The 14864-nt window shown below is 35.8% G+C and overlaps 1 protein-coding gene across 1 annotated transcript in view; it reads left to right on the forward strand.

Annotated features, from left to right (window-relative positions):
* LOC145225467 (uncharacterized) overlaps positions 1 to 14864 on the forward strand; it is a 75807-nt gene that overhangs the window by 637 nt on the left and 60306 nt on the right. The window contains exons 3-21 of the mRNA XM_080092175.1: positions 874 to 983; positions 1608 to 1716; positions 2317 to 2487; positions 3631 to 3784; positions 5354 to 5436; positions 5589 to 5742; positions 6479 to 6561; positions 6620 to 6773; positions 6864 to 6946; positions 7227 to 7380; positions 7903 to 7985; positions 8848 to 9004; positions 9242 to 9324; positions 10373 to 10585; positions 10882 to 10949; positions 11622 to 11781; positions 12394 to 12500; positions 13139 to 13247; positions 13701 to 13868. Coding sequence (XP_079948301.1) covers positions 874 to 983; positions 1608 to 1716; positions 2317 to 2487; positions 3631 to 3784; positions 5354 to 5436; positions 5589 to 5742; positions 6479 to 6561; positions 6620 to 6773; positions 6864 to 6946; positions 7227 to 7380; positions 7903 to 7985; positions 8848 to 9004; positions 9242 to 9324; positions 10373 to 10585; positions 10882 to 10949; positions 11622 to 11781; positions 12394 to 12500; positions 13139 to 13247; positions 13701 to 13868 — 2403 coding nt within the window. The remainder of the gene's footprint in view (positions 1 to 873; positions 984 to 1607; positions 1717 to 2316; positions 2488 to 3630; positions 3785 to 5353; positions 5437 to 5588; positions 5743 to 6478; positions 6562 to 6619; positions 6774 to 6863; positions 6947 to 7226; positions 7381 to 7902; positions 7986 to 8847; positions 9005 to 9241; positions 9325 to 10372; positions 10586 to 10881; positions 10950 to 11621; positions 11782 to 12393; positions 12501 to 13138; positions 13248 to 13700; positions 13869 to 14864) is intronic.

A 14864-nucleotide genomic window follows, 5' to 3' on the forward strand; every position in this document is an offset into this window, starting at 1 on the left:
ATGGCACATTGCACAGTAAAAATATTTTGAATGCCAATTTTTTATTTACTGCACACAGAAAATTAGCATAAAGTACTGTGCGGTCCTGTTTTTCTCTTACATTGTAACCAGTATAATATAATTGGTCTTGGATCTCTCATAGACCACATATAATGTAGCACAATTGCTTGATACTGAATGTAAGAATATAAGCTCCAAGAGGGTACCGGAGACTCAATTATAATCTTTATATTAACAACCCTCATCTGTGCTACCATGCAATGACATGTAAGGTTGGTAATTGCATGCAGTATTATTTTTTATGTTTTAATTTCAATTCTGGTGACTACAAAAGTTTAGGCATGTACCAAAAGAATATTTGCTTTCTTTTGAGCAAGAAAAACTGATCATGCTTAACTAGAGAAACTGCTAATTTACTTTATAAATAACAAACAAATATGTAGCTAATAGCTATATATATGTGCGACTAAACTAGTTTTTAGGATTGAACTTTGTTTTTGTTTGTTTTATTATATTTGATGGTTGAACAAACCTAAACATGTTATGCTCACAATAACTCTGGGAGTTGGAACTTTAATTTAGTTCAACTTCAACCAATCTGATTGCTATGTGTTAGAACAATGATGCTTAAGTTTATTGCTCAGAGAAACACAATTGCCTCGCACTATAGTTACTTAGCAGCTAATCTAAGCGTGGGCTTTGAACTGCACAGATTGACTGTTTCCTGTCTTGTGAAATTCTTGCCAATTCCTAAAATATTAATTGTATGGGGAAAACAAATGTAAAAGAATCCCTGTAAACACAAACATGACCCATGGCAAGTACCAATTTAAAGTGGAACTCTTGCAGTGTTAACGTTAATTTATTTTTTAGAAACATTGTTTTTGCCTGGAGGACTTCGATTAAAGTTTGTTGCATTTCCTCAGCTGTACTCAGACGCAGCTCAGTATTGCACAGACAATGGAATGCTTCTTCTATTTGATGTGAGAAAAAGTAGATACAGTTGTATGTTTTATTAAGCAAAGATAGACTTTTTAAAATCTGAAATCAGTTTTAATTCAGGGCATCCAAATTTTGTTTCCAGGCTACTGAATTGCAGCCTTTTTAAACATTAAGCCCCCCCCAAATGTGTTGAATTTTTTGTTGAATTGGGTTTTTTAAGCACAGTGGAAGCCAATTGTGGAGATTTTGGTTAGTTTTGGTACGAAAAAGTTTTAAAACCTTAAGAAAAATTAGCAATTTTTTGTTTGAAAAAACTTGCTGGTAATAAGGCAACAAAACTTAAAATTGCAACCTACTTTGGCTAGTGCCTTGTTTATGAAGCCAAACACACAATGGTTTGCCAGTGAATGTTTGGCCATTGTTGTGGACAAAGCCAAGTTGTGATAATGAATGGTTGTTATAATGAATGGTATCTCAGTGATACTGATTTAGCAAATCTTGTCGTTTCTTGCTTTAGTGCTGTCACAAACAGTTAAGTTTAATTTTCGTTTGCCACCTTGCATTTGAAAAAAAAACTCAGCTCCTATGCTGCTTAACATTGACTTGTTTGTAAAATATATGAAAACTAGAACATAGGGCTCTGTTACATTTAAATGTTTTTTCAGGTCCCATCGGCAGCTGCAGAAGCTGAGATTACCACACATAGTGAAAAAGCTTGTACAACATTCGGTTCAGATCAATGGTGGATTGGTTTTGATGATAAAGATCTCGAAGGTTGGGAGTATTTAAATTGAACAAATATTTTCTCAATACCAATGCCTGGTTGTTTTTATTAACATCAATCAAGGTATCTTTCTTAAAAAAAAGTGAAACTGTATTTTATCATGTCAATATGGACAACAAATGCATCTGTTTAATACGCCGTCAAAATATATTTTATATTTTAACATTAGGATCTGGCACTCGTTGAAACCTCCTGCCATGTGTCTTTAGAACGTTTTTTAAAGAACTTTTTTAAACGTTTTTTTACACGTTTTAAACAATAATTATTGTTAAACGTGTAAAAAAACATATTTGGGCCAAACTGACAACCTAAATATATATGTATTTTAAGTTATTGTGGTTATGATGTCATAATATGTCTTTGTCAACTTATTTTGTTTCAAATCAGGAAGTTATTTGCTTTGAAATGCACTCAACTTAAACAAAAAACATTATATTTAGAAAATTGCAAGTAAATTAAAAAACTTTTCTGAAATATATTTGAATTAAAAGCTACATGGCCATAGGAAAATCCTGATTAGGTAAAATGGCGTGCAACACCGAATAAGTTTTACACTCTGTCCAATATTAACTCGGAATTGTTGTTTGCAGGCACAATTAACTTGGCCAGTGGTTTTCCACACAACTCATCCAGTTACAGCCACTGGGATGCGATAGCTGTCAATACTGCAGCACATGATTGTGTTACTTTCGCTGGATGTGGAACTTGGAATTGGAAATTTGGTGATTGTGGGGTAATGAGACCTTTTATATGCCAGGAAGGTAATTGTTTGTTTTCAAATATTTCAAAACTTTGAGAGGTTAAGAGCGCACCTTCTTTTTTGAATACACAGTAAACCTTGGGTAACCAAGACCCATTTGAACCGAGAAAATTGTCTGGATTTGGGAAAGATCCGGTTTATCAGATGTTGATTAGTTAAATCCGTACTACATTAAAAATTATTGGTACTTTAAGTTTTGTGCGAATTAGGCAAAGATCCGAATTAACTGAATCCAGTTAAATGAGGTTTATCGTATTACTGTTATTAAGAGACCAGCCATGACTATTATTATTAATTAAACCAGTGGTTCTCAACCAGGGCCCATGGCCCCCCAGGTGGGGGGATGCATGAGCTGTTTACGGGGGCCACGGGTGTAGATTCACCCATTAAAATCCATTTCCTTTTTACCTGTATTCCCTAATTTCATAAACTATTTCACATACTATTTGTCTATATTGAGGTTTTTTACGATTACAGATACTTGTTTATTGTATTGGACCTGTTTAAAGTCAAAATTAGTACCGAATTACAACATGAGATTGCCATTTACATATTTTAAGGGAGCCACAGGTCCTACAGGCTACTTGAAGGCGGCCACAAGGTCCAAAAGTTACTTTTAGGGGGCCACGGTCCATGAAAGGTTGAGAACCACTGAGTTAAACATTCTGTGTAGCTCAGTTGGTAGAGCGCCAATCCAAATGCTTCTGTCTCTGGTTTTTAATTCCACTTTTTGTCTTTGTTTCTTACATGGGAATGGTTAATGGGCCTGGCAAACTATGATTTATGGAGTAGTATGCAGTGATCGCTGGTCTGCATGGACACTTCCGGCCTGATCCCAGCACCTTAGCTCAGTGGTTCTTAACCTTTTTTCCTTTCTGCACCCCTTTAAAATCACCAACCAGTTTTCGCACCCCCTGGGTTTTTGTATTCATACAGAATAGACCTAACCAATCTTAATGATTCAGCATCCCTGCACCCCCTAGGAACAGTTCTCACACCCCTGGTTAAGAACCCCTGCCTTAGCTGATCAAAAAGTATAAACACTAAATCAAGGCATATAATGTCAGCTATACCTTTTTAGGTCTTGTTTTCTTTAAATTTGCTAATTTAACCACTCAGGCTTTTTACTGAATACTTTGTGCAGCTTTTCCCAATGTTTGTTCAAATTATTATGGTCCACATTCTGTTGTTTGTTTGGAAAAAGTCTGGACGTTAGTTGGTTGTTTACCAGAGGGAACGCTTGATCCTTTTTGGCTTCCACTCGCTACAATTACTCGGCTTACAAGTTTGACTTATGCGTAAGTATATTTTATGCAATAAAAAGTTTTAGATTTTGTCACAAATCCTGTTGAATTTGATTGATCAAATTGAATGGGACTTTTGGTTTCTAACATTTGAGTGTAATAATGCAAGCTGAATGCAATCATTTAATGTTTACCCAAAAATAGGCGGGCAAAGTTACATGAACAATATTTTGATCAATGAAATTTGTGTTAAAGTTTTAGTGTTGGTAGAAATTAGACAATTTTATGTTTGCTTGTTTTTTACACAAACTTTGGTCAATGCTTAGTAAATAATCTGATTAATTTATTAAAATATATCAACAAATTAGATGCATAAAAATACATTTAATCTTATATCCAATTTGCTAAACTTTTTGACATGCGATTTACTGAAATATGCAATTAAAGAGAACAATTTTTTTTGCAAAGGATAGGCTACAGCAGTGGTTGCCAACCAGGGCCCATGGCCCCCCAGAGGGGCCACGAGCTGTGTTCCGGGGGGCCACGGGCGTAGATTCACAAGAAACACCCACTAAAAGTCATTTTCACTTTAACGTTATTCCCGAATTTAATCGATTATTTCACATACTATTTGTTTATAGTGAGGTTTATCACGCTCATTTACTCTATTAGACCTGTTTAAGGCCAAATTTAATTACGCATTCCAACGTGAGATTGCTATCTACATTTTAAGGGGGCCACAGGTCCTACAAGGTAACTTTAAGGGGGCCATGGTCCACGAAAGGTTGGGAACCACTGGGCTACAGCTAAATAACTGCAATTAAACAGATTGTGCAACAAACTGATATGCAGCTAACCAGATTTGTTTATCTAACATTAACCAGAATCATCTACTGTATATACTCGCCTATAGGTCGCACTATTAGTTTTGTGTTAAAAAAGTGTAATTTAGAGTTGACTCGCACATTTAAAAGGCCCTTAGCCTAGCTTTTTTGCATAAATAACTGGTGCAATTGGTTGTTTTTTAGCATTGAACTGCATTGCATTGAAACCGCAAAACCATGTTTTCTCAACAAAGCGGGAAAATCCAACGCACGCTGAGCTAACGCATGTGCGTGTGCACTCATGAAACTGTCTCGCATTGGTATGTGCGTGCACGAGCGCATGCACCCGTATTCGATAACATGTTTCCACTACAATTCGCGTCTATAACGCGCACCCTTAATTGTTTATTGAAAATTAGTATAAAATTTTGCGCGTTATACTCGAATAAATATAAACGTTATATCCGCCCAATAAGCCGACCGGAAAAGACGGTACTTGCAATAGTCAAAAACTTTCAATTTTGTTCCGACTTGGTGGCGATTTGCACTTATGTCGAGCGGATAGGTCGCACCTATATTTTTTTTTTAAATATAAGGAAAAAAGTTGCGACCTATACGCGAGTATATACAGTAATATTATTGTCAAACACCTTTTTGAAATGTTATAACATTAGTTTTTCACATTTTTAGCGGTGAAAAAAGTGTTATAAGTACATCTGTTGTTGTTTTAATGCAGTTGAAAAACTGTTTTTGCACTGTGGCATAGCTTGTCAGTTATCTTATTTTTTTGTTTTTACAGAGCCCTGTGTATCGAAATGGACACAATAAAAAAAGACGCAGATTCAGGAAATTCAGTTGCTCAACAGGAATGTTTTGGATTAAGTAAAATGTTTTCACTGTTTATTCATACACAGTAAACCTGGGTTAATTTGGAGCTGTTTGGATCCAGAAATTTGTCCGTATTAAGGGAGATCCAGATTAACCAAGGTCTACTGTAGATGTTGAAATGTTAATGCATTTTTTATGTTTTCTAGGCCTCCCTGCAGTTTGTCCAACTTACTATGGTCCACATTCTGTTGATTGTTTGAAGAAAGTTTGGGAGCTAGTTAGTTGTTTACCAGAAGGTTACAAGTTTCCTGATAATCTCACAACTTCTGAAGTGACATCTTTATCTGCTTTTAACTACAGGTGAGATGAGTGGTTTTGGGGGTTTGCATCCAAAGGTTACTGTCAGAGGAGGAATTCCTCTCCCCCTAAGAAGTTTTAAAATGTTTGGGAGAAATGCTAGTTCATTTTTGCATGTGATTTGTAAACAAATTTTCTAGTTCAGTAAGTAGAGGTCTTGAAATATATGGCCCACTCTTAAAAGGTATTTGTTAAACTTAATGCTGACTGTTTTAGTGCGTTTCACTGATTTCTGTGCCTACAGATTTTGAAAAAAAATGTGACTGAACGTTGATTTTTGTCAAGACAAAACAGCCCATGTAATGATTGTGAGATCAGTGGGTGTCTAGGACACACTTAACAAGCATAAACTTGAGCATGTAAATGGAGTTTTGTGTCATAACAATAGTTTAAAATAGTTATTGTGCAGAAGTCGTTATTGCAGTAAACAGCAGAAAAACATATATACATGAAATAACAGAAAATACATGAAATAAAAAGGATTTTTGCATTGTATTTCATTATGGTTGCCGTTGATGCCTTGCAGTGGACAGGACAATGTAGTTATGCCCAATAATTGAACAATTAACAAACGCTTACGCTGAGCACTTGTCGCGTAGTTGGGGGCCGCACTGAAAGCGTTAACTTGTGGGATATGTATTGGAAAAACTTAAAAATGACATGTTTGACTAATTTTTGCTGCATCTAAAGTTTTAATCGGTGTAACTAAACTTTTGTGTGTTTGGTTTATTTTATGCAGAGACTTGTTGGATTATTTGGCTCAAATAAAGTCTGATTCTGATTCTGGTGATTCAACTCAACAACTAAACTGTTTTGGTGTTGGTAAGTTGATAATTTGTTTATTATTTACATGGTTTTGAACAATTGGGTTGTATTATAGATCTTCCAAATGTTTGTCCAACTTACTATGGTCCACATTCTGTTGCTTGTTTAAAGAAAGTTTGGGAGTTAGTTGGTTGTTTACCAGAAGGTTACAAGTTTCCTGATAATCTCACAACTTCTGAAATTTCAACTTTATCCAATTTGGATTATCAGTGAGAACTTTCGATCTGAACGTTGCATGACTTGTCTGCTATATGGCTTCAGTGTGAATTACTTATTTTTATTGCTTTGTTTTATTTCAGAGCATTATTTGATCACATGAATGCAACAAAAACTGTTGCAAATGCTGGTAATACAGTGGAACAACTAAATTGTTACGGAATGGGTAAATTACAGTTTTTTTTTGCCTTTCTTGTAAAGCTTTGTCTGAGCATAGGCCAGTTATATGTGTTTTCAGTCCAACAAAATGCATTTAGACCAGTCTTTTAAGCTAATATTTCAGCATTAGAGTTTTATTCCATTTATGGCCGCCATTATATTTGTGTTAATACTCATTTTCATGGTTGCATAAATTTGTCGTTGCAGTTGCAGTTGGTGCACCCCTGGTCTAATTGAAGTTTTGAATTGATATTTACTTTACATAACTGGATTTCGCTTTTTTTAAGCTCTTCCATTCGGTTGCACCGACTATGTTGGTCCTCATTCATTGGCATGTTATGTTTCAATATGGGATAATGTTGGATGTATTCCTGATGGTTTCAAATCACCAGATAATCTAACTGCATCCGAGATCACCACACTAGATGCATTAAACATCAGGTAAGAAGAATTATGAGTTTCTAAGGGCATTCAACTGGTTCCACTAATGTTTCCCCCAGTCGTGTTATACTCACAATGCGCCAAACTCACTCTATTGTGAGCTCCCACCTTAGAGCGCTGCATAATGCGGCGTATCTGTTGCGCATATTGTCTTTATCCACCATTTTTGCCATCCATGTATATGCGCTCCATAATGTTTCAATGTTGCATAGCTATTGAGGGCTTGGTGAATGTTTTAGTCACTAAAGGTACAATTGTGTTGCTATGTGTTCTTTTACCAAGCAAACTTAATGTACCAATTTTTGCATTGGAAGGTATTTCCATTTAGATAGACCTAAAAAGTCAAGTTTAGTTTCAGAGGTCCTCTCCAACACACAAGCTTTTACCAATGCTTGCCTTCTGGTGCATATACTTAGTATAAATATACATGTGCCTCAACACCTACCATTTGCAATCATGTTTTGCATAACAGCCACAGTTTTCATACCTGCCTTACTCTTTTGGAAAAAATTTAAATTTCAGTGGTGTTTTGACTGATATGAGAAATACAAGAGAATCTGCTGATATGGGAAGCACTGTGGGTCAGTTGAACTGCTTTGGAATGAGTGAGTATTTACAAAACGTGGAATATTGTATTTTTTAATTAATTTTGAACAGATAATAATGAATTCAATAAAGAATGTAGTTTAGAATGTATTAGGTAAGTTGGTATTGGTTTTTACTAAAGCATTGCCAGTTTTACTCAAGACTGTGGCAAAAATATAAGAATACATAGTTTATAAATAAGATGAACATGAATTTATAACTGTGATCAACCCTGAAGTGTATGTGCAGACTAACGATCTTGGCACACTTATATATATTCGGTATAACTGCTTCAATGGGCCTGGTGCACTATGATTTAGTTTAAAAGTATTTGTATAAAAAATTCAAATAAATATCCCTCTAATACAGTGGTTTTCAACCTTTTTGGCTTTGCAGCCCCTTTTTGATACTGCAATTTAGTTGTGGACCCCTTTGAGTTTTAGGTATTTTTGTCCTCTTTTTGATTAACAAGCACCTAAAAATGGTGCATAAAATACCAAACACGTTCGGTTTAGGAGCAAATTTAATCCCTTTGTCTGGGTTGCGATATTGGGAATCAACACAGAAAGACACATTTAACATTGTTTTCTACTGACAATTTACTCCTGTTGCATCATAATGGGGTTAAAATGTCACAACACATTTTGGATTGTTGCCATTAAGAATTGTTTTAAACAAGTATCATGCTATTATAAAACACCAAACCATTTTTAAAGCGCAATTTATTAATCTTATTGTGCCTGAATTAAAAAGTAGTTGTCGCTGACCCCCTAAAACACTATGCAGACCCCCAGTTAAGAACCACTGCTCTAATGCATCTGACTCTGCAACCCTTGTCCTGTCCTGTAATCAAGTTAACTTGTTTTTTTTCACTGTTTTAAGCTTATTTTTCCAATTGTTCCACATACTATGGTAACCTTACTCTGGACTGTCTCAACACGATATGGACAGATATAGTTGGTTGCTCTGATCGAGGGTCTGGTTTTCCTCAAAATACCGCTCCAACTGAGCTGTTGTTTTTGCAGCAGCTTAACCAAAGGTAAGAAAAAAGTTTGTTGTATTCACAAATCAGCCTACAAGACTTATGAATACCCACTCTATTTGCCTGGCTTTCTTGAGGTAAAAAGTGTACAGGTTGCATAGGTATTATTCTCTATGCAAGGTACATTGTGAAAATGTAAGTGTAAAATACATACACCTCTTACCAGATCTTTTTTTCCTGTTTGAAGCTATAATGTGGCCTTTATGTCATCACGTTGATATTTGGTCATTTCAGGCAGGGTAAGCAACAAATTCAAACAGTTCGAGACCTTGCTGATCTTCCGTCTGCATCTCAACAAATCAAATGTTATGGAATGGGTGAATCACAATGACTTTTGTTGTAATGCGAGCAAACATATTTAAAATTTTACATATGGCAAAATTTGTAGTTGCTGTCATATAATCTTGTTATAATTTAAGTCCTTGAAAATGTATAAAATTTGGCGCCTGTTTTACACTGAAAATGCCAGATAGAGATGGGAATTTCAAATTAAGTAATATATGTATGCAAGTATGGTATGGCTCCATCTACCAAAACCTATTTACTAGTTTTACTATGGGAATTGGTCGATTTTTTTCGAATAAGGTTATGGAAATTTGGATTTTTTTTCTTGAAAAGTTTTGAAAAAGTCATGAAATTTATAAACGCAAATTGTGCGGGAACCCTGTTGTATGGACCACATGTCAGAGCACAATACCTGGTTCCATTAACTAAATACTGCTCTTCTGGCAAACGTATTGTTTTAACTGATGTTTAAATGTACAGTGCAGGTCACTTTCTATCAGGGTAATAACATTCAAAAAGTAGAAGCCACAATAAAAAAATATAAAAGGGGTGAATGTACAATGCCTGGATGCGTTTTTTATCTTAATTTTTGTTGAATAAATTTTCTAAACCCCTTTTCTACATTTGTATTAATGTACAGGTAGCGCCTTAATTTATTTTGGGCACATTCTATTGTAAACCTAATAAAGAACTTGTTTTTTTTTAATGTCCCTTCTACTCTGTGTCTGTAACCAGATTTTTTTAAATAATAAGCTGCAGATAGTGCACACTGTTTCAGCCTACAAGGTCTCTTCAGTGCATCTGGTGACAAGAGATAGGCTGTATTGGCTAGTGTAGCCATCCAACAGCACTCCAGTTTGTTGGGAGTAACAGGCTAAAAAGCCACGCTTACCTATTTGTTTGATGGCAAAAACGGGCATAAACCACAGATGAAACCTTCTAGGTTGAAACAGTGTGCACTGTCTGCAGCTTAAGTTAAAGGTGATTTGTTACATTTACAGTGGAAGTGTAGTTTAATATTTTTCTTCAATAATCACCAAGGGACAGTTGATTCACATAACATGTTGTGTGTTGGTTTAGTGATTCCATTAGGTTGTACATTCTATTCCCCACATTCGGACGACTGCCTCATTCATTTCTTTACCAATGAGGTATTTTGTACCGCCAACGGCACACACTACCCTTCAAGTCTCAACACAACTTACAAGGTGTCATTATATTCAACTAATTTGCATGGAGTTGTCGACACCATGGAAATACAAGCTCTTGACCAAATGAAGTGTTATGGAATAAGTGAGTTTTTGCCACTGAAGTATTGCCAAAAATGTATACCTTAACTGTTTGTAGTTGTTAAGTATTATATATTTGAAACTAAAAAAATACATCAGGCAGTTTCGTGTTTATTTTGGAATTTCACTTTTTTGTGATGTTTTTGGTGAAACACATAACATATGTTGCTTTGTGTTGTTTGTTTTTTATGCAATTCATAATATTCATTGATGTATGTTAAGTGCAACAAGGCTCTGATTTCGAAATTTTTAATAAGTTTTTATGTCAGTACTTCTGCATTCAACTTTGACTGTTTTCAGCTTTTCCTGGTGCTTGTAGTTATGAACCCCCTCACTCCGATGTGTGTTTGTCTGCATTGTTCACATCGGTAAGTATATGTAAAAAACATCTCACATTGTGTATCATACACAATTTCTGGCTCATGTAGTCTCTTCTGTTTGTTTTATTTTTATCCTCTGTGGAAAGGGTAATGGGTGATAGCATTATACTTATACTGTTTTATTGTTCAAAAAAGTTAGTGTAGTCAGTTTTATTTTGATTTTTTGACAATATAGATGGTGTGGGCCGGAATTGAACTAGCAAACTTGTGAGTGTAAGGCAATTTTGCTAACCAATTTTAAAGCAACATACTTTGTTTATCAAATGTTTGGCAGTCAGTTTACAATTGATGTGTAGCTCAGCTGGTAGAACCTGAGTCCTGCAAAGACTTCTGCCGTGGGTCTGAATCCCACCATGAGCTAGATTTTTCCAGCCTACACCTTATCATAAGGAAATGCTTAGTAACCCGGCTTCATTCGGTTTAACCCTATGATGGGCCTGGTGTACTAATGACTCACTAACAGTGTTTGGTAAATAAATGATCTTCTTTGAAAGACTAAACATAAAAAAACATTATTTTGTGAGAATTATGAGCGCATCTAAGTTGAGTGTTTGGTATCATAATTTTAATTTTAAACTTCAGGAGTTAAAGACACAAATTGTGTCCTTTTATGGGCCCTAAATCTTTTCACCTAAAACTAACCACCAAACTCTTCTTTAGGTCGGTTGCGATCCGAAAAAAAGTGTTATACCTCCAGGAAGAAATGCAACATACCAGATGTCGCCTGTTGATAAGGTTATCGAGGAGTTGACCAAAATCAAACAAAATGCTGAGTCAAGTTTAACGACTGGCATTGACGCTGAGTTATGTTTTGGAGCAGGTACTGATTATGACGAGTCATGTTCTAAAAAATATTGTTACTGTCTAGTTGTGCTGTTGGGTTAGCGAGTGTTTTCAAAATGTAGAAGCAGTAGTATGATAACACTAATGATTTTGATTTATAGCAACCAAAGTTTCATAAGTTTTTGAAATTAACCAAGCTGATAATTGCCACAGTTTGCTTGTAGTAACAATTATATTTTTGAAACAGCGTTTTGCTTATCTAAACTTGTTTGTGCACATTTAAATACTTGTAGTCTTGTTTGTGACATTACAAACTGGCTTTGGCTTAATCCTGGGCGTTGTAAGCCTTTGAAAGTAGGCAATAACAATTCTACATATCACAACAGGAAAACTTCCATAAAGAGTAGATTAAATTTTGAATGTTACAAAGTTATCAATACGTTTTGGCAAACCAAAAAATACAGTCGCGGGCCGGATTAAATGACCTAGTGGCCCCCGGGCCGTAGATTTGTGACCCCTGCTTAAGAATAACGAGATAGTGTTTTCGCATCTTCTCCAAGAACACCCCACTCTTGTAAAAGGGACAAAGGTGCCACACTGTGGTAAAAATGTGCATTTAAAACTCTTAGTGATCAAACCAATTTTTTAGACTTTTTTACAATCGGAAACTTAACAATGATGGTTGTATTGGAGAAACTGAACTACACAGATAGTGCAAAGTATTGCAAGAACAGAACTGCTTATTTGTTTGACAGGGTAACAGAACACCTTATTTTTTGCTTGGCATTTGAGTTTGCTCGGCTTGGTAAACGAAAGCATAGCAACAAAATAGCACTAAAACAATCAGTGAATGGGACAATTGGCGGATTATGATTTACCATGCTGCTGTGTAATAAAGCATTAGGTAAATAGTGCTCACAAGAAATGAGGTAGGCGCTTTGTGGATAAACACTGGAGGACAATGTTGCTGGGACCAGCCATGGAGCCTGAAACTTTTGTTTGAGCTTTCCTGGACCACAAACAAACCTTCCAAATATCACTTATAAAAAAATTAGAAATGAAAAATAGTCAGTCTGCAAATTTTTTAAAAGAATTATTTACCCTGTTTTGTTTTTTTAAAATTTTTTTTTAACACACTAAAGACCTTTTCTTGCTAATTTACCCTCAAGGCGACCAAATTTGTCCATGATTAACAACCTGTGATAAATAGGTGTTAGTTCAGACTTTAAACTGTGTGAATATAGTTTATAAAAAGTGTAACACAAACAGTTGAAAACAACCCTTGCTTTTGATTTTTAAGTTTCTGCGTAATGGTTGAGTTTGTTTTAAGTTTACACTAAAAAAAATGTTGGAAATGTAATAAGTTAACAACATTAAACTTGAACTTGTTTAAGATCAACAGTGCCAGTGTACAAGCATTACTAGAAGCAAAACTTCACAACGCTGAATTTCTTTTCGGAACCACGACTTGGTGGTTGGGTTTGGATGATACACAAAGTGAAGGTGATTTTATGCAGTTTTCCCCTATAAATTATTTAAATGTACATTTAATTAGACAGTTTACTGTTTATGAAATACATTGTCTTATTTATTGCATAGGTCCAAAGTGTTTTGTTAATAAAAATCCCAATGTACATGATTTATATGCTTTGTTTTGTATCCATATTTATATTTTTTTAAAATCCATGTTGCATTAGTTTTAACCTCTTGGAGAATGCTGGGCAAATTTTTACTTGTGACCAGATAATAATAGAAGCAGTGTTTTTCAACATTTTTTTTCAACATTGCCAGAATACTAAACGAAATTTTTCAATGATGCAATAAAGCAATCAATTCAGCTCACACTTAACTATTGTATTGTACTGAATCAGCAAAAAGAATTCATCTGGTGACACTACATAGCGTACTTATTATGCTTTTATGTTTGCAATATATTTCTTACATACATATTATCAGGAACTTTTCAGTGGGCAAATGGAGATCCACTGGGCAATTACACAAACTGGAATCCTGCCCTTCCTACATCTCATCCAATGAAGGATTGCTCAATAATGGAAGCTGATCACAACTGGAAATGGAATGTGGATGACTGCGCTGCATCACATCCATTTATATGTCTTGAAGGTGATGTTTTCCTATGAGAAAAGTTCAGGTCACAATTAAAATGAACATTAATTTGTAACTGGGATCAGTCCTAAAGTGTTTATGCAGACCAGTGGTCATGCCACACTCATATATATATATCACAGTACGCCAGGCTCATTGAAGTCGCCATACTGAATCATCTGGTCACCAAGCATTCACCATCATATGGCAAGCGTAGGCTAGGCAAATATAGCCTGAGGTGGGATTTAAACCCACAACAAGAGTCTTCCCAGGACTCGGGTTCTACCAACTGAGCTACGCAGGCTCAGTGGAGAATCTGCTGAAAGTTGGATCACAAGCACCGTTGCTTGTCTTGTATGCTGCACATTTCAGCTTTGTAGTAGGGCAGGGGTGGGCAAACTACGGCCCGCGGGCCGCATGCGGCCCGGCAAAGGAGTTCATGCGGCCCGCCAAATGTTTCCGAGTAACGCTGAATAGTACTATGAGCACAGGCGCAGAGTTTTAAAAATACCGGGGGTGCGACTTGCCGATACCAATACCATGTGCAGTATCTGTACTCGTATGATACTTTGGAACAAAACACAGATACTTTTCACGTGCTTTAGCCTGCCACGTTATTATGCAAATCGTCACTTGACACAATTTCTTCGTTCGATAAAAGTAAAAGCGATTCACGTTTTCAAATACAGCCCACTTTGCACTGTTGACGCCCAAACTTTGGCACAAGGACTTTATTAACAAAAAACGTGGTTCAGCCTTTGTTGCAACAAACGCTTGTTTTTTTTTGAAACAATTACAATTGTAGCGTTTCAACCACTGTTTGTACAATCATGAACAAACGTATTTGCATAAAGCTGAAAATATACTACGTAATAATTTTGCGCAGGGGTGCACAACCTGCGGCCGCAATCTATTTTGCTAAATATTTTGATTTTCAAACTGCTAAAACAGATTTCGTGGGACTGGAAAAAAGATTACCAGTCTAGTAACCATATGCGCCAGGCTTTTTATCCG

The sequence above is a fragment of the Phallusia mammillata genome, chromosome 4 (genome assembly GCF_965637545.1).
Source record: "Phallusia mammillata chromosome 4, kaPhaMamm4.hap1.1, whole genome shotgun sequence".
Classification (NCBI taxonomy): domain Eukaryota; kingdom Metazoa; phylum Chordata; class Ascidiacea; order Phlebobranchia; family Ascidiidae; genus Phallusia; species Phallusia mammillata.